This window comes from Geotrypetes seraphini, chromosome 9, assembly GCF_902459505.1.
Source record: "Geotrypetes seraphini chromosome 9, aGeoSer1.1, whole genome shotgun sequence".
Classification (NCBI taxonomy): Eukaryota; Metazoa; Chordata; class Amphibia; order Gymnophiona; family Dermophiidae; genus Geotrypetes; species Geotrypetes seraphini.
The window spans coordinates 66,928,785-66,954,623 of NC_047092.1; the positions used below are offsets into that span (position 1 = coordinate 66,928,785).

A 25,839-nucleotide genomic window follows, 5' to 3' on the forward strand; every position below is an offset into this window, starting at 1 on the left:
TATCCGCGGGGATGGGAACGGTGATGAATTTTGTCACTGTGTCATTCTCTAAAGTTAATGACCTGGAAAGTAGGTTTTCTGGTGGAAGTCACATCGGCTCTCTGGGATCAGTGAACTCCAGTCTCTGGTAATTGATCCACCTTACACTAAATTTGATCACAACAGAGTACTTCTCTGCACTCACCTTAAGTTCTTTCCTAAGGTAGTTACAGAGTTCCATCTAAATCAGTTGGTTGTTCTACCAATATTTTACCCCAAAACCTTATGCTCATTCTGGCAAAAGTATACTGCATATCTTAGACTGCAAGCGAGCCTTAACCTTCTACTAGAACCGATTAAAGCCCATAGACAGTCCACCTAAATTGTTGTTTCCTTTGACCCAAATCGGCTGGGAGCAGGGCAGGATTAATTCTTTGAAGGCCCCTAGTAACACAAGCAACACTGGGCCCCACCCTGCCCCATCCCTATTTATTTACCTGTTTTCTTATTTACTTATTTATTTCTACTTGATTTCTATTTTTCTTTTAAAATTTAAAACAAAGATTACCATACCAGTGCCCAGTGTACAGTTTTTCTTCTATGCAACCCCCAAACATCTCTAAACAAATCCCTCCTTCATTCCCTTCCCACCTGCTTGCTCAGGACTTAAACTCTGAACCATTTCCTCATGGATCCTGCTTACCCCATGTATCCTGCAGACCTCAGCGATATCCATGAAGTCTACAAGAGTTAAAACAAGGATCCCTGGGGTGAGTGGGATCCATGAAGTCTGCGGGAGTTGAAAAACGAGGATCCTTGCGAACCCCATGCCATGGCCGCTTTTTTTTTTTTTTTTCAGGTCATGCGCTTTTAGTTCCATAGGTTCCATAGGATCGTTGTTTTAACTTCTACCCTTGATGGCTTCTTTTCTGTTTGTGGTTGGGATTGCTGGTGCCGAATACTGCATAAATTGCCTCCTGTCTCACCCTAGATCTGTGATGCACATATCCCAAAGCTAACATATTCCAGGTACTACATTTAAAATAAAACTCTTTTTTTTTTTTTCTACCTTTGTTGTCTGCACATTTTATTTTTTCTATCATGTTGGTCAGTGCTAACAGAAAACCATGTCTTTCATATACACAGAACACATGAAAACACTCGCCCAGTATGGAATAAATAATCTCAAACTAACCTCTCCTTTTACAAAAGCGAGGAAAAGGTTTTTAGCACTAGCCAGTACACTGAATGCTCTGCACTGCTCCAACGCTCATAGGAATTTTATGACTGTTGGAGAAGCGCAGAGCATTCAGCACACCGGCCAGTGCTACAAACCTCTTCCGCACTTTTGTAAAAGGGATGGAGGAGGGAGTAAAAATATAAATATTTATACGAAGCCAGGCTCTGCATACAATGCAACACCACAGAAACAGTGGTACATGTCCCCTAATACTGTACAAAATATAAAGATACAGATTTGAATTTGAAAAAAGAGAAATCACTTTACAAATTAACAAATAAAAAAAAAAGGAAAATAAGATATAATTTTATTGGACTAATACATTTTTTATTTATTTTAATACATTTTATTGGACTAATGGTGGCGGAAACCACCATTTTAGGATTTAAGGTAAAATTGGACGCACATCTTCTTGTGGGACACATTGAGGGATACAAATGATTAAGGTATTCGCCCAGGTACGCCTGGCTGAGCCTCTGCGTGTGCGGACCACCGGACTGGATGGACCCCAGGTCTGATCCGGTGCAGGCATTTCTTATGTTCAAAGGTCAAAACCTCTTTCCTCAGGTTAGTAAAGTATACTGCTGTTACGACATCCTGTCCTGACTTGAGGAAGGAGAATTTGATCTCTGAAAGTTAGTCAAAAATTAGTCCAATAAAAGGATCACCTTATTTCCATTTTCTGTTTATAAACATTTATCAACACAGAAACAATACTACTTTATCCTAAATCAAAAAAATAAATAAAATAGAATATTTTTCTACCTTTGTCATCTGGTTTCTGCTTTCCTCATCTTCTTGTCATTCTCTTCCTTCCATCCATCCACTGTCTGCCCTCTGTCTGCTTCTTCCATATGGCATCTGCTCTCTATGCCCCTTCCAGAAACTGTCTGCCTCCTCTTTCCATCTTTCCTTTCCCCTCCCCACCCACCCCTATTAGTCTGGCATCCATCTTCTTCCCTCCCCCCCTGTGGTTTTTAGCATCTCTCTTTCCTCATTTCCTCCGTTCAAATCTTATATCTCTGTTTCCTTTCCCCCATGCTGTGGCTTCTCTCTTCTCTCTCTTCCCTGGTCATCTTCCTTCTCTATTTTCTGCCTCTGTCTAAATTAAATTCTTTCTTACTATCCATTCCTCAGTTTTCCTCTTTTCATTGTGTCTACCCATAGCTTGCCACCCCTTTCCTTCACCCCCTCCAGTATCTCATTAAGTCTATCCTCTTCTCCCCCATCCAGCATATGCCCTTTTTTATCCCTCCTTCCATCCAATGTGTTCTCTTTCTCCACTTCCATTCAGCATTTGCTCTCCCCTCTCTCCCTTCCAAACTGACATCCAAAGTCTGCCCTCTTCTCTCTCTCCCTTCACCCCATTTCCATCTGCCCCCTTCTCGCTCTCCACCCCAATTTTGAGTATCCGACCCCCCCTTCTCTCTCCCCCCCCCCTTCATTTTCATTGAGCATCTGGCCTCCTTCTCTCTCTCCCTCTACCCCACTTCCATGGAGTTATTCTGCCCCTCACCTCCCCACACACTCCTGATGGCACAAGATAAACCTCAAGCACCACTTAATCTTTTCCCCCTTGTTGGCCCATCTCCCTCCCTTTCCGTCACCTTTCAGTTTTAAAATTAGCGTTTTCTTTTTCAGACGGGCCCTGGCACGGCGGCCATTCTCTTAAGTTGCAAATAGCTGCTGGGTCCAAAGCTTCCCCTCTAATGTGAGCCGCCTAGGCAGAAACAGGAAGCTGTGTCAGAGGGGAAGCTTTGGGCTGAGCAGCTGCTTGCAACTTAAGAGAATGGCTGCCAAGCCGGGGCCTTTCTGAAAAAGAAAACGTTCATTTTGAAACTGAAAGACTGCGAAGTGAGAGGAAGGAATGGAGATGGGCCAACAAAGGGAAGAAATGCCTGGAACGTGGAGCTGGACCTGTGGTCCCTGGGCAGCTGCCCTATTTGCTCTCCCTAATACGGGCCCTGGTCATGGTACCACACTGGTAGGTCCCTGTGATGTTTTCAGGCCTGAGGCACATGCCTACTGGGCTTACCCTTTAATCCGGCTCTGGTTGGGAGTGATGTCAAGGCTCATAATGTCAGTGCTATAGTGATGTCGGTAGCCCACTTGAGATCAGCCTCTATAGAGGAGATTTGCAAGGCTGGACGTGGGCTTTTCACACATTCACATCTCACTGCTGCTTGAGCAAAATTCCCAACATGACAGCCGATTCAGTCAGACAGTCCTGCAGATTTGTTTGGTGTCTAGAAACGAATTCCATTCCCCTAGACCAGGGATGTCAAACTCAATCACATAAAGGGCTTAAATCTGAAAAAAAGGCTATGTTGTGGGCCAAATTTTTTTTTTTTTAAAGATACTTAGGGGGTCCTTTTATTGACCGCACGCTAAATGCAAACCTTAATAAAAGGACCCCTTAGTCTTAGTAGAAGTATAGGATTACAACCTCTCCAACTTCACGCTGGCTCTGTGATGTAAACAAAATAAATAAAAAATACTTTTCCTCTTTTAGGTCCTAGTTCACCCTCGCTGTACGCTCGCTGTCTAACACCAGCTCTGTCGGGATACACATTTCAAATCTGACATATTGTAATCACAAAACAGAAAATAAAATTATTGCCAGTGTCTCTTTCCTTCTTCTTCCCTTTCTTTTCTGGAGTCCGAAGGATGGATTGAGCAGCGCCGGGCTCATTTCTTCTTCTGCTTGCCCCTTGCAGCAGTGTGTATATATGAGAGCTTCCCAGCACTGGGGATCAGCAGGGCAGTGGAAGATATTTCTGTGTCTATATAATTCTTACTTCCAGAGCAGAATTACAGCAACTAGAAACAAGTTACAAATAGAATCTGAGACACCAATTCTGTCTTTGTGGGCCTCTGCGATCTCTTTCCTTCCCTTTAGGAAAGCCCAAAATACCTTTCCTCAACTGCAGGTCTGCTTGAGATCTGACTCTGCAGGTTCACGCTGCATCATCTGTAGGTTCACATGGCTTGCAGGGGATCACTAGTCGGCAGTAGCAATCCTAGCAGGCCGCTGTAGCCTCAGCTGCATGTTCCCTTTGGTGCGGTCCTGTACGTCAGAGGAGGGGCAGGGCCCTGCCAGAGGGAACGTGCAGCTGAGGCTACGGCGGCCTGCTAGGATCACCACTGTTGACCAGCAATCCCCTGCAGGCCGTGTAAACCTACAAATGATGCGGCGCTTATACTGGCAGGCCAGCTTTAAGGGAAAATTGAAATTGTCTGGTGGGCCAAATTTCAGTACCCTGCGGGCCAGAGTTTGACATGTCTGCCCTAGACTAATGTTTTCTCAGGCTAATTACTAAAACAGGCCTCGGCATTTGTTTGTTTATTAAAAACTTTATATACCATATAACAGCTTAAAAAAAAGGATCCAAGTGGTTTACAATATATAATTCACAATTATTAAGAAAGGAACTCCATTTAAAAATAGGATAGGAAAAGCAGAAGTTAAAATTTATTATTATTTTTTTTCATATAATACTAAACAGCATCTCCATTCTGATAATAATTCAAAAAAGCAAACAATCAAATCTCAGCAAATCATAATTAATACATACAGTTAAAAAAAATTTCCATAGAAAAATTAATCAATACAGAGATATAGATTACAGTCTCAAACTCAATTCTATTGACCTAATGTTTTTGATGAGTCTGGTAGCTAGGGATTCCAAATGTGAGAATTGAGGCCTGCTTGTCCTTGGAGAAAATGAAGCTACTTAATGTAGCAGGTGTTCTCTGAGAGCAGCAAGCTGAATATTCTTACATCCCCTTCTATCTCCCTTGGAGTTGTATTCCACAAGCTATAACGTAAGATTGAGGGACTGCTGCTCATGTGTCGGGCGGGAAGACACCTGTGCTTGCATGGTATGCTGCAACAAGATCTTTCTGCATATTTTAAGCTAACCACAAACCGTGCTGGGCTTCATCAACAGCATCACCTAGATGTGAGAATATTTGCCCTCTGTCCTTGGAGAACACCTGCTGTGCAGGTAAGTAACTTTGCCTTATTGCCTGAATTTGACTATAATTGATTCAAGTGTCTTTTTGAGATATAGCTGAAGCATTTTGGGCAGTCATTTCTTGCTTTTCTTCTATAGAATGTTTCTGACCACAGGTTTCAGTTTCTTGATGTGGTCTCTGTCTTCATTTCTTCATAGTAACCCCCCTAGAGATTTGTCCCTGCCTTTTCCCAAATGCTTATTTTATGTGCATCTGAAATATTATATAAATGTGCAGTAATAGTTTCTTACTTTATAAGCAGTATAGTACCACATGGTTCTTTAGACAAGTTTTGTAAAATGATCGGGGCTGGAGTGGTTTCAGTCAATGAACTTTGCTGTGCAGGGACTTTTGTGAATACCCAGTTTGGGTACCTTGAAGAACTGAAGAAGAAAGAGAGACCACCCAGAACCCCAGAAGGGGATTACAGAAAGCACTTTGGATGTTCTGTTATCATCAGTTGTTAATTAATTGATTATCTTGTAATAGGACTCCTGAGGAAGGCTCACAAGCTGAAACATGGCCCTTGTCTGATTCTTCTCTGTGTGATCATAGTACAGGGCTGTTTTGTAATACTGGACTAAAGACTTGGTCATTTTTAAACCTGATTCATTTGTTTTCATCATTCCTACTGGTTTGTCTTACCATTGTTATTTTGTGGGACTGTTTGGTGTCCTCTCTTTTGACTCCTGTAGTGGGCTTTGATAGCAACTTAGACTTCTATGGTCTGTGCCCCAACAATAGAAAAGCCAGATCAAGATCAATTAATGTAGAGCCCATCCAAATCCAGGATTTTTGGTTTCTGCCAAAACCTAATGTGCAACCAAAATTGGCCACTCGGTTTCACTAGAAACCAAAGCTGTAAATGAAACACACACAAATACTCTCCTCCTTCACACCAGACCAAAATGTCTCCCTCCCAAGCTAAGCCAACCCTCCCCCCAAACCCCAACAGTAGACCCACTCCACCTCCCCTGGCCTACTTTAGGAAGGCCTGGTAGTCTAATAGAGTCTTGAGAGGGGGGCATGAACAAGGTCATTCATTCCTGCCCTATGCCTCTGCTCCTTTTGCAATGGTTTCCAAGACTTCCCTTGGTGGTCTCTGCAGCCATAGCAAATGAGCATCAATGTGGCAGGAGTGAGTGGTGCTCATTCCTGCTCCTGGAGACTACTAAGGTAGGTGGGAGAAGAGTAAGTTTCAGGTTTCAGCCAAAAATGCATAGGAATTTTCAGCTGAAACACAAACCATGAGTTCAATCCTGTTTCAGTTCTGAAACTGAAATTTATTCAGCCTCTAAAGTAATACATATGTTAAATCACATCATACCATGTGCTGTTAATTTATCTTGATGAACAGACTGGATGGACGGTGCAGGATTTATCATGTTATGTTACTGTTATATTCAGAAGGCAGTATTTTCTCATTTGCAAATATGATTGTTGCTAACCTGTAGTGATCTGGAATAGCTTTCCAGTGTGATCCTCAAGACGTTAATGTGTCATTGTTCTAAGTATGTTTTAAAGTGCTACAATTCCAGTATTAATAGATATGTTTTGCTACAGGTGGTGTAAATAAAATGTGAACCATTTGTGTCCAGACCTGCTTCAAGTATTGATGCAGACATACAAATGTGATAATATAAACTTATTCACAATTAAGAAGAATTATTTGTATCTTGTTACTATGTCTATTAACCCACCTTAAAAAAAAAAAAAAAAAAAGCTTTAAGACATGTGATCCACTTTTTTCAGCACTCAGGACCAGATGCACTAAATAGCATCAGTAAGATTGAGTGGGTCTTCTCCGATCCAATTTTTGGCTGATTCTTAAAGAGCTATTGATGCACAAAAAATTTTGCATGCAAATGATTCACATGGAGGTTCATCATAATCCCCGTCTCTCCCATCCGATTGATTGCTGTGAGAGCGCACAGAGCTGGAAGGGGAAGTCCAAATAGCTGAGAGGCAGGGGAAGCCCCAAAGTAGCCTCCTGCCATTCAGCTGTTTGATGCAGGAAACCTTTTTTTAACATTTTTAATGGGTACACATGCTGTGTGTGTGTTACACATGCACAATATCTGTCCCATTAAGAAAAAAGCCCCCTACCTCACCCCTTCCCCTACAAACTGGCACTGGGGACCAACCCCCCCATCCCTGCACCAGCGAAAATCAGCAGGAGGGATGCCCTATCCCTCCTGCCTTGCCAACACCCATCTCTTCCCCCGCACAAGAAAAAATCAACAGGAGGGATGCACATTCCTTTCTGCTAGCGGAGGCCCCCCATGCCAGGCGCCCCCCCAAAAAAATACCATCCCTTACCCCACCTCTTCCCCTCCAAATAAGGCAGAAAAATGCCCAGTCCCTCCTGCCACCGGATGCTCCCCTGAACCCAGTCCCACCTCCCAAACCCATCCAATACCTTTTTCACAAGTTGGGAGTAGGAGGGATGCGGTCCCATCTGCTCCAAGGCCCGCCAGTCCAAAAGGAGGGGCCTTTCCCTCCCTGGTGTATCAAGTGATGCAAAGGAAGGAGCCTAGAGCCCTGATTGTTAGGAGCCTTAGGAATTTGAGCCAATCAGGGCCTTAGGCTTCTCCCTCTGTATCGAGGGGAGGGTGGGTGATAGTTTGGGGGTGGGCTGCCTGGTGCATGGGGGCATCCGTTGGTAGGAGGGAGTGGGCATCCCTCTATTTTTTCTTGCCCATGGGGATGGGAGCTGCATGGCAGGAGTGAGTGGGCATCCTTCCTGCCGTTTTCACTGGCACGGGGGGCTGAGGTCGGTTACCAGTGCTGGTTCATCGGGGGGGGGGGGGGACAGGGAGGACTCATCAGAAAGGGGGGAGCTTTTTTTTTTTTAATGGGGCAGTTATTGTGCGTGTGTTACACACACAGAATCTGTTCCCATTTTTTTAAAAAAAGGCTGAACTATGGTTAGACAGATAAGCGACTGGTCTTGAGCAGTTCCTTTTTTTGGATCACTAAAACCCCTGGTGGGGGGGGGGGGGGTTATGCATCAATTGCTTAGCTAGTTTTCTTGGGGTTTTAGCTAATTTGCATGGCCGGATCAGAAAATGGGCGATCGGGGGGAAAAAAACACGTGGAGCCGTTTTGTGCATCAAGTCAGTAAATTTGATTGTCATTAAAGCAGTCAAAACTGGTTTAGCAACAATTGCTGACTGTAGTGCATCTGGGATTCAACATGTACATTGTTAAGTTAATCAGTGGCACTGTATAGTACAAATGTAAGAAGTATGCTCTGACAATGAACAATTTTAATCTGTTGATGTTTTTTTTACAGTTTACAAACCTATCTTTTTCAAATTTTCTGCAGAGTACACCTGTGACTCCAGCACCAATAGTGCAAATACAGGGCCAGCAGGTCAGTTCTCAGCCCTCTCCATACACTGCACCAACTACAAGTCAGCTGGGAGAGCAAGTGAAAAAACCAGGACAGAACTTCATGTGCCTATGGCATTCTTGTAAAAAGTAAATGCTTTTACTTAAAACATATTTTAGAAATTTATTTTAAGTGGTTTTGTAGAACAGATTTCCCATATGTTTTCAGAAGTGAATATGAGAGTATGATTAAATGTGTACCATGTTGATTTAAGTGTAAGATAAATTTTCAAAGGAGAGACTGCCTAGAGTTATTATCATAGACTAGTGCTAGCAGAGAAGGCAGTTTGGCTTAGGGCAGTGAAAGAAAGTAGCACCCTTTGGCATAGGTAATAGTAGTTGATGTGCACAGAGCCATGAGACACAGAAGCAATAGCCAGCACAGGACTCTGAGAGAGAAGCAGCTACGTACACAAGGCCAGAAGTGGCTAGAATATCAGTCAATTTAGGACTGGCAGAGAAGTAATAACAACTTGCTTAGGGCCATTGATAAAGTGACCATTTATTTTTTTCATCAAAAGAGGACATCTTTTAATTGTCAGTCCCGCCCCCAATCCCGTACTAGTCCCGCCCCGATCCCACCCTAGCCCCGCCCCTAATCCACCCCAAATTTATTCCATTCATTTTTCATGTACACATAATATCTTCATATTAATTCATAATGGTAACCTCAAAATTAAAAAAAAACTACAAAGCACACTATACCCAGAGAAAATGTTAATTATCATTTGGGGTTTTCAAAGATGTCAAGGCAAATGACTTTAAAATATGCAACGTCACCTCAGTAACTATAGAAAAATAGACAAATATAGTGCAAAATATAGACAGCAGATATAAATTCTCAAAACTGACAGGTTTTGATCACTAAATTGAAAATAAAATCATTTTTCCTACCTTTGCTGTCTGGTGATTTCATGAATCGCTGGTTGTGTTTCCTTCTTAACTGTGTATCCTTTCTTTCATTATTTTCTTTCTTTCTGCACTCAGGCCCAACAATTGTCCCTTTCTATTCCCTCCCTCCTTCCTTCCTATGTCCTTAGTGCCCCCAGTGCCTCCTTCCCATGTCCATAGTGCCCCCCAGTGCCTCTGTCCTGTGTCCTTAGAGCCCCAGTGCCTCTGTTCTGTGTCCCTAGTGCCCCCCAATGCCTCCTTCCCATGTCCTTAGTGCCCCCAGTGCTTCTTTCCCATGTCCATAGTGCCCCCAGTGCCTCCTTCCCATGTCCCTAGTGCCCTCAATGCCTGTCCTGTGTCCCTAGTGCCCCCAGTGCCTCCTTCCTATGTCTTCTCTTGCCTTTGTCCCTCCCCCCGAAGCCAGCCTGCTTGCCTACTTCCTTCTCTCTCTCCAGTGCCTGATTCAACCCCCCTCCCCGCAGATTCAACCCCCCTGCGATTCAACACTCCCTCCCCCCGCGGATTCAACCCCCCCCCACGCGGATTCAAACCCCCTGCCTGCCTGCCCATGTACCGCCGCTGCCAATCGCTGCCTGACTGGCCCGAACTTCCTCTCCGACATCAAAATTGACGTCGGGAACAAGCCAAGAAGCAGCGGCGGCGGCCCAGCGTTTCAATCAGTGCGGCAGGGAGGGAAAGTGACCGGCTGTCCTGGTGTCCCGCGCATAGCTTCGGGACGCTGTCCCTGAAAACGGGACATTTTTGGTGTCTCGAAGCAGTGGGTCGGGACAACGGGACGGTCGGCCCGAAAACGGGACTGTCCCGTTGAAAATGGGACATATGGTGACCTTAGCCATTGAGCAAAGCAATAAGATTACATTACTTTAGGGATTTCTATTCCGCCTGTGCCTTGCGGTTCTAGGCGGATTACAGTATAGAAAATATCTGGGATATTCCAGTAGAATTACATTTCAGGATAAGAGTAAGTTACAGGAACAGTAGTGAGTTATGATACTACAATTTCACAGAAGATAATACTTATTACAGAAGATAATACATATACCAGAAGATAATGCATTTTACAGAGGTAATACATGTCAACTCGATCGGTTAAATCGGGTGTAGTGTAGAAGAATTACAGTACATTCTAGATCACAGATAAAAAGATAATATAGGTGGGTATTTCCGAAGTCGTTGATTGGGAGCTCATTGGGTGGTGGTTAGAGTGATGGGAGATATTTTTTGAACAGTAATGTTTTTATTTCTTTGCAGAATTCTTTTATGTCTGTTGTTTTGGTCAGTAATTTTGAGATGTCAGAGTCTATTTTAGCTGCCTGTGTCCCCAGGAGGTTGTCGTAAAGTTTCTTACGACGAGTACCGTTGAGTGGTGGGTAGGTGAAAAGGTTCTGTGTTCTCCTTCTTCTTGGTGGGAGGTAGTGGTGAAAACGGTTATTTAGGTAACTGGGTGCCGTGCCATGGGTTACTTTGAAAATGAGACAGTAGAGTTTGAATTGTGTTCTTGCTTTTATTGGTAGCCAGTGGGATTCAAGGTATGCATTGGTAATGTGGTCGTGTTTGCTGAGTGAGTATATGAGTCTGAGGGCTATGTTCTGGATGGTCTGTAGTTTTTTTTATTGTGTTGGTCGGGCAAGGTAAGTAGAGGCTATTGCAATAGTCTACAATACTTAGCACAAGGGATTGGACAATGATGTGAAGTGAAGTGGAAGGAAATAAGGTAAGAAGGAAAGGGAAGATAAGTACTGTAGTGGAGAATAGTGACTGAGTTGTAGGCATTTAGACTAAGGAGGGGAATGATGTATCATTCATTTCAAAATTCTTTTCCTCAGAGACTGAGCCATTTCATGTTCTACCCGGTATAATATCTGGAAAAAAAGATGTTCTTTGGTAATTGAACTTCTTGCAATTTTAGAGATGTTCACGTTCAGAGACTAGAAGGCTTTTCTGAGATTTCATTTTTTCCATTAATTTCTTCCTGTTTCATTGGGCTTACAGCTAGAGAATGACACGGGGACAAATTTGTTCCCATCTCTACAGGATCTCAATATCCTCATCCCATCCCCATGAGTTCTGTCCCTGTCCCTGTTCCATTCTTGCAAGCTCTACCTTAACTGAACAAGCCTCAAAACACTAATGATAGTGTTCAAGGCTTGAGCAGATGAAGATAGAGCTTACAGGATTGGGACAGTGACAGAGCTCGTGGGGACTGGTCAGAAAAAATTTTGTCCCTGTGTCATTCTCCACAGTTTTAGCAGACCCATGTTTTATTAGACAAAGGTGCTAGGCGTCTTAATTTGGAAGTTTTATTTGCCTGCTATTTTATCCTCCTCCCAACTTAGCCCAGCTATCACAACTTATTTATCCAGCTAACATGGATCCTAACTCTGATTCTACCACTTGTATTATAACTAGTTTCTTTCTTTCTTGCTACTATCTGTGAATGCACATATATGAGGGTGAATCAAAAATTAAAGGCAATTGTTAAATTATCCCAGGACAAGCAGGGATATTCTCACATATGGGGTGACGTCATCGACGGAGCCTGGATGCGGACGCCTCACAAGCAGACTTGCTTGAAGAAACTCGAAGTTTTGAGTTGCCCGCACCGCGCATGCGCGAGTGCCTTCCCGCCCAGTGCAGAGCGTGTCTCCTCAGTTCTCAGTTTTCCGCGGAGCCGAGAAGTCCGTCTTTGACTCTCTGCATTTAACTTCGTTGCTTTGTGCCTTCTCTGAACTGCAGTTTGTATTTTTTTCCTCACAAATCACTGTTCTTATTTTATTTCTTTCATTTTCAGTTTAAAAAAAAAATTTTCTTCTTCCGTCCATTTCCCGGGATAGGCCGCTCGAGGGCTTCTATCTTGCGGCGGCTATTTTTACTTCTATGGGCTTCAAGAAATGTAGCAAGTGCTAGTGTGCGATTTCTCTTACGAACCCACACCGTCGCTGCCTCAAGTGCCTTGGGCCGAAACATCATCCGAAGTCGTGCCTGCGCTGTGCTACGCTTCAGCCTCGAGCCTTCAATCGTCGTTGTATTTTGGTGGACAAGCTCTTCGAGATGGATTCTTCTTCTGATCCCTCGACTTCAAAGGCGACCTTGGCCTCGACTCCTACCGAGGTTCCTCCTGCTTCTACTGCTTCCACCTCGAGCCTCATCAGACCTTCGTCGTTTGCAGCGGCTCTTTCTTCGACGACATCTGCTGTATCTTCCCATTTCCTCAGGTCAGATAGCTCAGCAGACAGTTCCAGCAGTAGTGATTAAAGTGCCTAAGACTTCCAAGTCGAAGCACACTCACACTACCTCGAAGGAACCTCCAGCCAAAGCAGGTGGTCCGGTTTCAGACACGGATCCATCCTTGCCGGCTTCTTTCCAGACCATGTTGGAGAAGCAATTCATTCAGTTCCTTACTAATATGGGACCGAAGCTTCTACCTCTTATCCAGCCTGGGCATTCAGCAGACTCCTGCGAGGTCGAGCCGCTTCCCCTGCCTCAGTCTGAGCTTACACACTCTTTGCAGGGAGCAGAATCTCTGCGAGTGTCTGGTCTGGTATCAAAGCACATACAGCAAGGAGCAGAATCGTTGCAAGTGCCTCGGAAGGAATCCTCACACTCTATACAAGGAGCAGAGTCTTTGGGAGTGCATCGAGGTTACTCCACCAAGCCTCTGGAGCTTCGATCTACAGCCTCCAGTCCTATACATTCTTTGATACCATCGGCTGCTTCCATCTCCGAGGCGAAGTCTCCTCGATCTTTGAGATCTGCTTCCAGGCACAGTTCTCATCGACAATCGAGGCCTTCATCGAGGCATCATTCCAGGCATAGTTCTTCTTCTAAAGAAAGACCTTCTTCAACTAAGCCTCGATCTACTCCAACTTCAACTAGACCACCGACTCCTCATTCGAGATCTCCAATGCTGGACCTCGAGGATGTCCCGGTTTCGATTGCCTCATCCAAGTCACCATATTCCTTTGATGCCTTTTTTCCTGCCGAAGCTTCATCTTCGACCCAGGCTACCTCGACATCCTCGAGTTCTCGTAGCAAAGCATTGGCAGATCAGCTATCTTTCTCATCTTTTCTTCGTCAGATGGCTGGGGACTTGGATCTTCAATTAGATACTGGCTCCAAATACTCTAAGGAGTATCTAGAAGTCATGCATCTTCCTCAACCTCCGGCAGAGTCACTTAAGCTTCCTCTTCATAAGCTTTTGAATCAGACTTTTGGTCAATGCATGGAAACACCTTTTTCCATACCAGCTGTTCCATGAAAATTGGACTCTAGGTATAAAACTGTGCACCGCAAAGGGTTTGACAACTCACAGTTATCTCATCAATCCCTGCTTGTCGAGTCCTCCTTGAAGAGGTCCCATCCTTCCAAGTTTTATGCCACAGTTCCTCCTGGAAGGGAAGGGAAAACGATGGCCAAATTCGGACGTCACATCTATCAAAATGCCATGAAGTCCTCTAAAGTCCTCAATTATAATTTTCAGTTTATTACTTATTTTGAATTTCTCATTTCTCTATTACCAAAGCTCTTGACTTATTTGGATACTCAAAAGCACTTTGAATTTCAAGAAGTCCTTGCTTCTTTATCTCAACTCAGATTACATCTCCTCCAGGCATCTTATGATGCCTTCAAGTTGTCTGTAGCTATGCGTCGTCTTGCCTGGCTTCGTACCATTGACATGGACCCTAATCTTCAAGACCACTTGGCTCATATCCCTTGTGAAGGCAATGATCTATTCGATGAATCCATCGAGGCAGCCACCAAGAAATTGTCTTGACCATGAAAAATCCTTTGCTTCTATTGTCAGACCTAAGCCAAAGCCATCTCATGCCAAACCTGCACGCCCTGCTCCTATCTATCAACGGCGTTTTGCTCCGAGGACGGCCCCTTATAATCGCCCTCCTCTTAAGAAACAGCAGCCTCCGAAGCAACAAAAACCTCAACCTTCTGCTGCACCTAAGGCTACTCAGCTTTTTTTATTGTTTACAACAGAGCATAACCTCCACCATTCTGACTCTGCCTTCCTTTCCTCCTATAGGAGGTCGTCTCCATCTTTTTTACCCTCAATGGACGACAATCAAATCCGACCTCTGGGTTCTGACCATCATCAGGGAAGGATGCTCTGTTCATTTCACTCAGGTTCCACCAGAAGTTCCTCCAAGAGAGTATCCTTGAAAAAGACCCTCGAAACATGGTCCATGTCGGGACCTGCAACATCTTTTTAAGTTAAGTAAATTCATTTTTCTTGCCACTGAAAACCTTTATTATTATTACTACACAAAGAGCATTTTGCCTTAGTCAGCATTTTTACACTAGAGTCATACACTGTGATGGGACAGTGTGTTCGGCTATAGGAGTCTAGGCTTTTGATCGGATCACACATTTTCTGAGTGTATGTGAAAATTGTATAGATGCAATTTATATATATATTTATATTTTCAGTTCTATATACATTGAGAAGTCTTGCTTGCAGTATTGTCAACAAACAGGGAGTGACAGGATCTGCCTCCCTTTGTCAAGAAGCTCTGAAGGTTTGGGACTGGGCAATCTGCCACAACACCTTCCTCAAAGCTGTCTACATTCAAGGGGCGAAGAATTGCTTAGCAGACAACTTGAGTCGTCTTCTGCAATCTCACGAATGGACACTCCATTCCTTGCCTCTTCACATTTTTTCACAGTAGGGAACACCTCAGATAGACCTCTTTGCAGCTCCCCACAACTACAAACTGACTCAGTTCTGCTCCAGGATATACTCTCCTCACCGCCTCGAGGCAGATGCTTTTCTTCTGGAATGGACAAATCTATTCCTATATGCATTCCCTCCATTCCCTCTCATTCTCAAGACTCTGGTCAAGTTGAAGAACGATCGTGCCACCATGATTTTAATTGCTCCTCGGTGGCCGAGACAACCTTGGTACTCCCTTCTACTTCAACTCAGCAGCAGGTAGCCATACCTTCTACCAGTTTTTCCTTCTCTGCATACACAGAGTCAAGGATCTCTGCTTCATCCCAACCTGCAGTCTCTACACCTGACAGCTTGGTACCTCTCAACATAACTCCTCTTCAGTTTTCTCAGTCTGTAAGAGATGTTTTAGAAGCTTCTAGGAAGCCTACCACTAGACAATGCTATCACCAAAAATGGACTAGATTTTTTACATGGTGTTTTTCTCATGATAAGGAGCCTCAACATTCCTCCTTATCTTCTGTTTAGGACTACCTTTTGCACTTATCCAATTCTGGCCTCAAGTCTACATTGATCCGAGTCCATCTCAGTGCAATTGCGGCTTTCCATCAGCCTATTGAAGGGAAACTCCTCTCTGCTCATCCGGTGGTTTCCAGATTCATGAAAGGACTTTTCAATGTCAAACCTCCTCTCAAACCACCTCCTGTGGTTTGGGACCTCAATGTTGTCCTTGCTCAACTGATGGAGCCTCCATTTGAACCACTGGATAGGGCTCATCTGAAGTATCTCACTTGGAAAGTAGTGTTTCTTATAGCTCTCATTTCTGCTCGACGAGTCAGTGAGCTGCAAGCTTTAGTTGCTGATCGACCATTCACAATGTTCCATCATGACAAGGTGGTTCTTCGTACTCATCCTAAATTCCTCCCTAAAGTGGTTTCGGAATTCCATCTCAACCAATCCATGTTCTTCCAGTGTTTTTTTCAAAGCCTCATTCTCACCCTGGAGAAGTTGCTCTTCATACTCTGGACTGTAAACGTGCTTTGGCCTTCTATTTGGAACGCACTAAACCACACAGAACTGCTCCTCAACTTTTTGTCTCCTTCAATCCAAACAAGTTGGGTCATCCAATTTCTAAGCGCACCATCGCCAACTGGATTGCGGCTTGTATCTCATTCTGCTATGCCCAGGCTGGATTACTCCTAACCAGTAAAGTCACAGCCCATAAAGTCAGAGCCATGGCAGCTTCAGTATCTCTCCTCAGATCTACACCTATTGAGGAAATTTGTAAGGCTGCTTCTTGGTCCTCGGTTCATACTTTCACTTCTCACAATTGTCTGGATATTTTCTCCAGATGGGATGGACAGTTTGGCCAAACAGTATTGCAAAATTTATCCTCCTAAATTGCCAACACTCCCACCATCCTATTCTGGTTAGCTTGGAGGTCACCCATATGTGAAAATAGGCTGCCTGCTTGTCCTGAGATAAAGCACAGTTACTTACTGTAACAGGTGTTATCCAGGGACAGCAGGCAGCTATTCTCACAGCCCACCCATCTCCCCTGGTTGGCTTCTCTGCTAGCTATCTGAACTGAGGAGACGTGCCCTGCGCTGAGCGGGAAGGCACTCGCGCATGTGCGGTGTGGGCTACTCGAAACTTCTAGTTTCTTCAAGCAAGTCTGCTTGTGAGCCGTCCACATCCGGGCTCCGTCGATGACGTCACCCCATATGGGAGAATAGCTGCCTGCTGTCCCTGGATAACACCTGTTACTGTAAGTAACTGTGCTTTATGTGATAAACAGAACAGAACTAACAAAATGCAATATATGTACTCATACATTGCCTTTTGGATAGTTCGTCCATTCATAGTGCAGCACTTGGCCTTTAGTCGTGTGGTAGCCACAAGGTAAGAAACATGGATGCTCCATTGCAAGATTGCACCTTAAAAGAACAACATGCAATAGTGCACTTTCTTTGGGCCGAGGGAGTGTAACCTATGGAAATTCACTGTCAGATATTGACTCAGTATGGACATAGCACCATAAATCAACGAAAGGTTTATGAGTGGGTTAAAAGGTTTAAAGCAGGTGTAATTGATGAAGGTCATTCTGGTCGCCCATCAACATCGTGCACACAGCGCAGGATTCTCTACATGGCTGTCTTGGTGGTCAAAAAGCTCTTGTTGCAGCATTGGGTGGGAGATTCTGTGGCCTCCTTTTCACACTGGCTGGCTCGTTTGGCGGCGGTGGGGCGGTTTGAGCTTCAGCGTGTCCCTAGGGCTGGGACTCTGACCCACCGCTGCTATCGAGATTTGTGGCAGCGAGCGTTGAAACTCTGTTCCGGTCTGGAGACCGGGGGCCCGAATTCCTCTCCTTGATTTGCTTGCTCGAGGGGGCGGATGCTCCTTTCCTTTTGTTTTTCTGTTTTTGTTGCTTTTGGGTCTGTTCTCACTCGGGTAGTTGCACCCGTGTGTGTGTGTGTGTATGTGTGTGGGGGGGTGTGTGCATTTGGCTGGTTGGTTGTTTAGAGGCCTGTGTGTGGAGTGCGTGTTGTGGTTAGTGATGCAGGTGTGGGCTTGTGTGAGATTGTTTGGTGGGGTTGATATTTTAAAATGTCGATTGTGATGGGCACCCATCCATGAGATTTTTTGTACTGCGTATACTTTGTTGTTGTATCCAGTGCTGTTTGCTGGATGCTCTGTTTTCTGCTTGTTTTGCTCGTGGTTGTCTGTTCATTTGCAATTGTTAATAAAGATAATTAACAAACAAAAAAAAAAAACATCGTGCACACAAGAGCATATTGACAAGGCAGATGACTTGATTAGAGAAGATAGTATGTCAATTAACTGCAAATTTGGATATCAGTTACAGATCTGCATTTGCCATAAAGCATGATGCCTTAGGATACAGGAAAATCTGTGCATGATGGGTTCCCAAACAGCTTACTGATCTGCACAAGCAACAACATGTGGAGTTTGCGACCCAGTTCCTGAGATAATATGAAAAAGATCTGAGAGAATTGTCACCAGTGATGAAACATGGATGTATCACTATGACCTAGAGAGCAAAAGACAAAGCCTGAAGTGGAGGCATCCATCTTCTCCAGCAAAGAAGAAATTCAAGCGTCAGCCCTCCTCCAAGAAAATCATGTTAATATTCTTTTAGGACATGAAGGTGCCTATTGTGGCGCATTTCCAAGTGCATGGGCGAACAGTGAAAATTTCTGTTCATTGCAGTTTGCAGCAAAAAAAAAAAGAGGAATGTTGTCCGAAACAGTCTTGCTGCACCATGACAATTCATATCCCCATACAGCAGCAGCAACAAAAGAGACAGTGCAACAGCTTTGGTTTGTAAGACTTCCACATCCTCTTTATAGCCCAGATATGGTGACTAGCAATTATCACAGATTTACCTCTGATGATGAAATAAAGGAAGTGGTGCTCATCTGGCTTCAAGAGCAGCTAGTTTAACAATACAACAAATGTGTGCTCTTACATGGGGACTATGTGGAAAAGTGATACGCCAACATACCGGGCTATATTCTTTTAAGAAGGACAGAGATGGTTGACAAGGTGGAAGAATAGATCTCACTATAAAGACAGATATCCAAGCGACTGAAATGCAGGGGACCTGGGGAAAGGAAGAAGCAATATGGATTGTTTTGAAAAGAGAAAATGGAACTTCTATCTACTTGGTGTTGTCTACAGACCTCAAACTCAATCGCAGTAAATTGACAAAGATCTGATTACGGCTATACAAAAGTTGGGAAAGAAAGGGGAGATGCTATTGCTGGGTGATTTCAACCTGCTGGATGTGGACTGGAAAGTTCCATCTGCGGAATTGGAAAGAAGTATGGAGATTGTTGATGCCTTTCAAGGGGCTCTGCTCAGACAAATGGTGATGGAACCCACAAGGGAAAATATGATGCTGGATATGGTGCTCACAAATGGAGAAAGTGTCTCTAATTTCTGAGCGGGGGCCCACCTGGAAAGTAGCGATCATCATAAGGTTTGGTTTGAAATAGCAACCAAATTGGAGGATGGCCAAACACAACTCAAAAATCCTGGATTTCAAATGTATGGACTTTAGTGGTATATGAGAATACCTGAAGAAAGAGCTGATTGGATGGGAAAACATAAGAGTGAAAAGCAGTAGTCCAAGTTGAAAGGTGCAATAGAAAGAGCTACTGACTTTATATGAAAAAAATAAATAAAAATAAGAGAAAAAGGAAACAATATGGTTCTCCAAACTAGTGGCAGAAAAAATAAAGGCAAAAGAATTGGTGTTCGTGAAATATAAAAAAAACTCAAGAAGAGGAGTACAGAAAGGAATATTGTATGAAACTGAAAGAAGTCAAGTCTGGCGAAAGTGCTAGCGGAAGAGCAAATGCCTATAAATATAAAAAGGGAGACAATTTTTTCAGGTATATTAGTGAAAGGAGAAAGACAAAAAATGGAATTACAAGACTAAAAAGGTATGAACCGCTATGTGGAGAGTGATGAGGACAAAGCAAACGTACTAAACAAATACTTCTGTTCGTTATTCACAGAAGAAAAACATGGAGAAGGACTGCGATTGGTTAGCAAAGTTATACCTGAGAATGGAGTGAATATTGTACTGTTCACAGAAGAAAGTGTTTATGAACAACTAGAAAAACTGAAAGTAGGCAAAGCCATGGGACTAGACAGCATCCATCCCAGGATATTGAGGGAGCTCAGAGAGGTTCTGATGGGAGACAGTGATTCCATGGGATTGGAGAAGAGTGGATGTGGTCCTTCACAAAAGTGGTTGCAGAGATGAAGCAGAAAACTACAGGCCTCTCTTCAGTTATTGGAAAAATAATGGAAACATTGCTGAAAGAAAGGATAGTGAAATTCTTAGAATCTAATGGATTACAAGATCCTGAGGCAATGTGTTTTTACTAAAGGTAAATCGTGCCAAACGAATGTGATTGAATTCTTTGACTGGGTGTCCAGAGAATTGGATCAAGGATGTGCACTAGATGTAATTTACATAGATTTCAACAAAGCCTTTGACACGGTTCCTCATAGGAGGCTTTTAAACAAACTCAATGGGCTGAAGTTAGCACCCAAAGTGGTGTACTACAGTGGCATACCAGGGGCAGGGGAGGCAGTCCACCCTGGGTGTACGCCCCAAGGGAGGGGAGTGTACAGCTAGCACACCGGGTCCAGAACTTCCTGCCCTACTCTGCCTCGGAACCATCCTGCACCTCTCCGTGGCTGCCGGTCCACTCCCTTGGATGTCACTTATTCCAGAACAGAGTTGGCAGCTGCTTGGAGGTGCAGCAAGGTCCCGCGATGACTGCGTCTACCAGCTCTACTCCGGAACAAGTAAGTGACATCATAGGGGGTAGACCGGCAGCCGAAGTCATCGCGGGACCTTGCTGTACCTTCCCGTGGCTGCCGGTTCACCCCCTCCGACATCACTTACTTGTTCCAGAGCAGAGCCGGCAGCCGCAGTCATTTCTTGACCTTGCTGCATGACATTGGGATGGAGGGAGAGAGAAAGAGCAGAATGCTTGTATGGAAAGGTGGTGGAGAGAGAGGGAAGTGGAAGAGAAAAGAATAGGGTACCAGTATGGAAGGGTGGTGGATGGAGGGAGAAATGGGGCAGATTCTGATGGAATTGGTGTGTAAGGAAAGGGGGAGAGACATAAGCTGGAAGGATACTGGAGGGAATTGGGTTGGAGGGAAAGAAAGGGGGCAGATGCTGTTGAAAGTAGGGGGAAGGGATAGACAAGGGGCAGATGCTGTTGGAAGAGGGGTGGATGGAGAGAGAAAAGTGGCAGACATTGAATGTTAGTAGGGAGCCTATGTTGGATGGAAGTGAAGATGGGAGAGAGAAGGGCGCAGATGCTGGATGGAAGTGGGGAAGAGAGAGAAAGAGTGGAGCAGATGCACAAAGGAAGTGGAGAGAGGGGTTAGAGCAGGATGGAAGTGAACAGAGAGGAGGAGTTACTGAATGAAAGGGGTAGAGAAAAGAGGGCACATGATGGGAGGAAGAGGATTGAGTTAGTGAAATACTGGAGGGGATGAGGGAAAGAGGTAGTAAGCTGTAGGTAGACCCTGATGACAGGGTAGTAAGAACTTAATCTAGACAGATGCAGAAAATAGATTGAGAAGGAAGATGAGGAAAGGGAAGGGAGAGGAGAGAGTGAAATGCCAGACCATGGGGGTGTGGGAGAAGGAAGGAGAGGAGAGAGATGCAAGACCATTGGATGAGGGAAGGGAAGAAGATTGATGCCAGACCAATGGGGGTGAAGTGAGAAATGGAAGGGGGAGACATACAGTTTCTGGAAGGAGCATAGAAGGAGAGAAGATGCCATATAGAAGGGGCAGAGAGAGGGCAGACAGTGGATGGAAGGAAGAAAGTGAGAAGAAGATGAGGAAAGCAGAAACCAGAAAAGACAAAGGTAGAAAAAATGTTCTATTTACTTTTTTGCTTTAGGATAAAGTAGTATTATAGTTGTGTTGATAAATATATATAAATAGAAAATGGAAATAAGGTGATCTTTTTATTGGACTAATTGTAATACATTTTTGACTAATTCAGAGACCAAAACCCTCTTCCTCAGGTCAGGACAGGATACTGTAACTGCAGTATACTTTACTGACCTGAGAAAAGAGGTTCTGGTCTATGAGCGCTAATTGAAAAATGGTATTATCTTATTTTTTGTTTTTGTTTTATTTCCTCCCCCCACTCCCTTTTATGAAGCTGCATTAGGCTTTTTTATCACCAGCCATGACAATATTAGCTCCGACACTCATAGGAATTCTTTGAGTGCCAGAGCCTTTACCGCCGAGGCCTGCAATTAAAACAACCTAACACATCTTCATAAAGGGGGGGGGGTGTTATTGTTAATTTGTAAAGTGATGATCTCTTTAGAGAGAGGAAGAGATAATAGCAGTGGCGTACCAAGGGGGGGAAGTCCGTCCCGGGTGCACGCTCTAAGGGGGTGCACAGCCGGCCGGATCCAGAACCTCCCGCACTGCTGCAAACGGCACCTCAGCGCAGATGCCGTACTTAGAGCAGAGTTGGCAGCCGCGCTGAAGTGAACGAAGGTCCCGCGATGACTGCGCCATCTACCGTCTCTATTCCGGAAGAGGTAAGTGACGTTGGGGGGGTGGACGGCAGCCGCAGTCATCACGGGATCTTGCCGTAACTAAGTCGGCCCAGCCCCCTCCGACGTCACTTACCTCTTCCATCTGGAGCAGAAGAAGTCATCGTGGGACCTTTGGGATGGAGAAAAAAAGCATAGTAGGGTGCTGAAAGGAGGTCAGGGTGGAATGAAAGGGTGTGGAGGGTGAGAAAGGGAGTCAGGGTGGTATGGAATCATGCTGAAGGGTGACAAAAGGGATCAGGGTGGTATGGAAGGGTGTGGAGGGTGACAAAGAGGAGTCAGAGTGGTATGGAATCATGGTGAAGGGTGAGAAAAGGGGGTCAGGGTGGTATGGAAGCGTGGTGGAGGGAGAGAAAGGGGCAGATGTTGATGGAATTGCAGGGAAAAAGACATGAGGGGGAAGGATACTGCATGGAATTGGGTTGGAGGGAGAGAAATGGGGCAGATGCTGATGGAAGTGGAGGGAAGGGAGAAGAGAGAGTGAAATGCCAAACCATGTGGGTGTAGGAGAGGGAAGGTAAGAAGAGGAGAGGAGAGATGCCAGACCATTGGAGGAGGGAAGGGAGGAAGATGGATGCCAGACTATTGGGAGTGAGGGGAGAAATGGAAGGGGGATGCATAAAGTTTCTAGAACGGGAATAGAAAGAGAGAAGATGCCATATAGAAGGGGCAGAGAGAGGATAGACAGTGGATGAAAGGAAGAGAGTGAGAAAAAGATGAGGAAAGCAGAAACCAGAGAAGACAAGGTAGAAAAAAATTATATTTATTTATTTATTTTTTGCTTTAGGTGAGATGCATCGCTGTTTCTGTGATGTTGCATTGTATGCAGAGTCCAGCTTCTTGGTGCTTCAGTTTAACCTTTGTCTACGTATTTTTATTCTATCTCCCCATTTACAAAACTGTAGAGCATTTTTTAGCATTGGCATCTGAGCTGTTACCACCGTGGCTAAAAACCACACTATAGTTTTATAAAAGGGGGAGTACCGTATTTTCTCGCATATAACGCGCGCGTTATACGTGGTTTTTACGTACCGCGCACACCCTTGCGCGTTATACGCGTGAGCGCGTTGTACAAAAATTTTTTTACATAGTTCCCCCCCACGTCTGATTCACCCCCCCCCCCCCGCAGGACCGCTCGCACCCCCACCCCGAAGGACCGCTCGCACGCACCCCCACCCCGAAGGACCGCTCGCACGCACTCCCACCCGCACCCACACCCCCACCCTGAAGGACCGCTCGCACCCCCACAGCCTCCCAACCCCCCCATCATGTAGAAGCTCCTACCGGTGTCCTGCTGCTTCCTCTTGGCGGTCCCGACACGATCGGGACAAGAGGGAGCTCAAGCCCTCTTGCCCCAGCCAACCGCGGCACCCCCGACACGATCGGGGCAAGAGGGAGCTCAAGCCCTCTTGCCCCCCTGACTCCCCGACACGATCGGGGCAAAAGGGAGCCCAAGCCCTCTTGCCCCGTCGACTCCCCAACTCCCCGACAATATCGGGCCAGGAGGGAGCCCAAGTCCTCCTGGCCCTGGCGACCCCCCCCCCCCCGCTAGTTGTTCAGGCCAGGAGGGAGCCCAAACCCTCCTGGCCACGGTGACCCCCCTACCCCCACCCCGCACTACATTACGGGCAGGAGAGATCCCAGGCCCTCCTGCCCTCGACGCAAACCCCCCTCCCTCCAACGACCGCCCCCCCCAAGAACCTCCGACCGCCCCCCCAGCCAACCCGCGACCCCCCTGGCCGACCCCCCCATGACACCCCCACCCCCTTCCCCGTACCTTTGTATAGTTGGCCGGACAGACGGGAGTCAAACCCGCCTGTCCGGCAGGCAGCCAACGACGGAATGAGGGCGGATTGGCCCATCCGTCCCAAAGCTCCACCTACTGGTGGGGCCTAAGGTGCCTGGGCCAATCAGAATAGGCCCGGGAGCCTTAGGTCCCACCTGGGGGCGGGGCCTGAGGCACATGGGCTCAACCCGACCATGTGCCCAAGGCCCCGCCCCCAGGAGGGACCTAAGGCTCCCGGGCCTATTCTGATTGGCCCAGGCGCCTTAGGCCCCACCAGTAGGCGGAGCTTTGGGACGGATGGGCCAATCCGGCCTCATTCCGTCGTTGGCTGCCTGCCGGACAGGCGGGTTTGGCTCCCGTCTGTCCGGCCAACTATACAAAGGTACGGGGAAGGGGGGTGGGGGTGTCTTGGGGGTCGGCCAGGGGGGTCGCGGGTCGGCTGGGGGGGGGCGGTCGGAGGTTCTTGGGGGGGGCGGTCGTTGGGGGAGGGGGGTTTGCTTCGAGGGCAGGAGGGCCTGGGATCCCTCCTGCCCGTAATGTAGTGCGGGGTGGGGGTAGGGGGTTGCCGTGGCCAGGAGGGTTTGGGCTCCCTCCTGGCCCGAACAACTAGCGGGGGGGGGGGGGTTGCAAGAGCCAGGAGGACTTGGGCTCCCTCCTGGCCCGATATTGTCGGGGAGTTGGGGAGTCGGTGGGGCAAGAGGGCTTGGGCTCCCTTTTGCCCCGATCGTGTCGGGGAGTCGGGGGGGCAAGAGGGCTTGAGCTCCCTCTTGCCCCGATCGTGTTGGGGGTGCCGCGGTTGGCTTGGGCAAGAGGGCTTGAGCTCCCTCTTGCCCCGATCGTGTCAGGGGTGCCGCGGTTGGCTGGGGCAAGAGGGCTTGAGCTCCCTCTTGCCCCGATCGTGTCGGGGAGTCGGGACCGCTAAGAGGAAGCAGCAGGACACCGGTAGGAGCTTCTACATGATGGGGGGGTCGGGAGGCTGTGGGGGTGCGAGCGGTCCTTCAGGGTGGGGGTACGGGTGGGAGTGCGTGCGAGCGGTCCTTCGGGGTGCGGGTGCAAGCGAGCGGTCCTTCGGGGTGGGGGTGCGAGCGGTCCTGGGGGGGGTGAATCGGACGTCAGGGGGGGGGGCATCAGGCTTTCAGGGTGGGGACAGGACTTCAAGGTGGAGAGGAGAGTCGGGCGGGCGAAAGAGAGTCGGGGTGGCCAGAGGAGAGTCGGGGCTGGCGAAAGGAGAGTCAGGCGGCGACGGGAGAGTCGGGCAGCATGCGCGGTATACGGGTGTGTGCGGTATATAAACATTTCTGTACATAAATTTGTATTTTTTGCGCGCTATACCCGTGTGCGCGTTTTACACGGGTGTGCGTTATCTATGTGAAAATACGGTAGTTAGTTTGTGATTACATACTAGGAGAAGGTGTTTTCTGTGTTCTGTATGTTCGAAAAGACATGGTTTTCTGTTAGGATTGACTGTGTAGGATTGATCTGTACTAGTCTGGCTTGTTTAGTTTTACAATGGGTTTATTGATGTACTGCTCACTGCAGTATGTAAGATGCTGCCTTTTCCTAGATATTCATGTGTGACGTGTGGATTGTTACTAAAAATCATGTTTTTCATACAGATGGGAGGGAGTGTCAAAAAATGATGGGCCCCGGGTGTCACATATGCTAGGTATGCTACTGGATAAAAGTTACTGCGGAT

General features: G+C 46.2%; 1 protein-coding gene across 2 annotated transcripts in view; it reads left to right on the forward strand.

Annotated features, from left to right (window-relative positions):
• ARID2 (AT-rich interaction domain 2) overlaps positions 1–25,839 on the forward strand; it is an 817,990-nt gene that overhangs the window by 715,613 nt on the left and 76,538 nt on the right. For both annotated transcript variants that reach the window (XM_033959297.1, XM_033959298.1), the window contains one exon: positions 8,565–8,719. In XM_033959297.1, the coding sequence (XP_033815188.1) occupies positions 8,565–8,719 (155 nt within the window). The remainder of the gene's footprint in view (positions 1–8,564; positions 8,720–25,839) is intronic.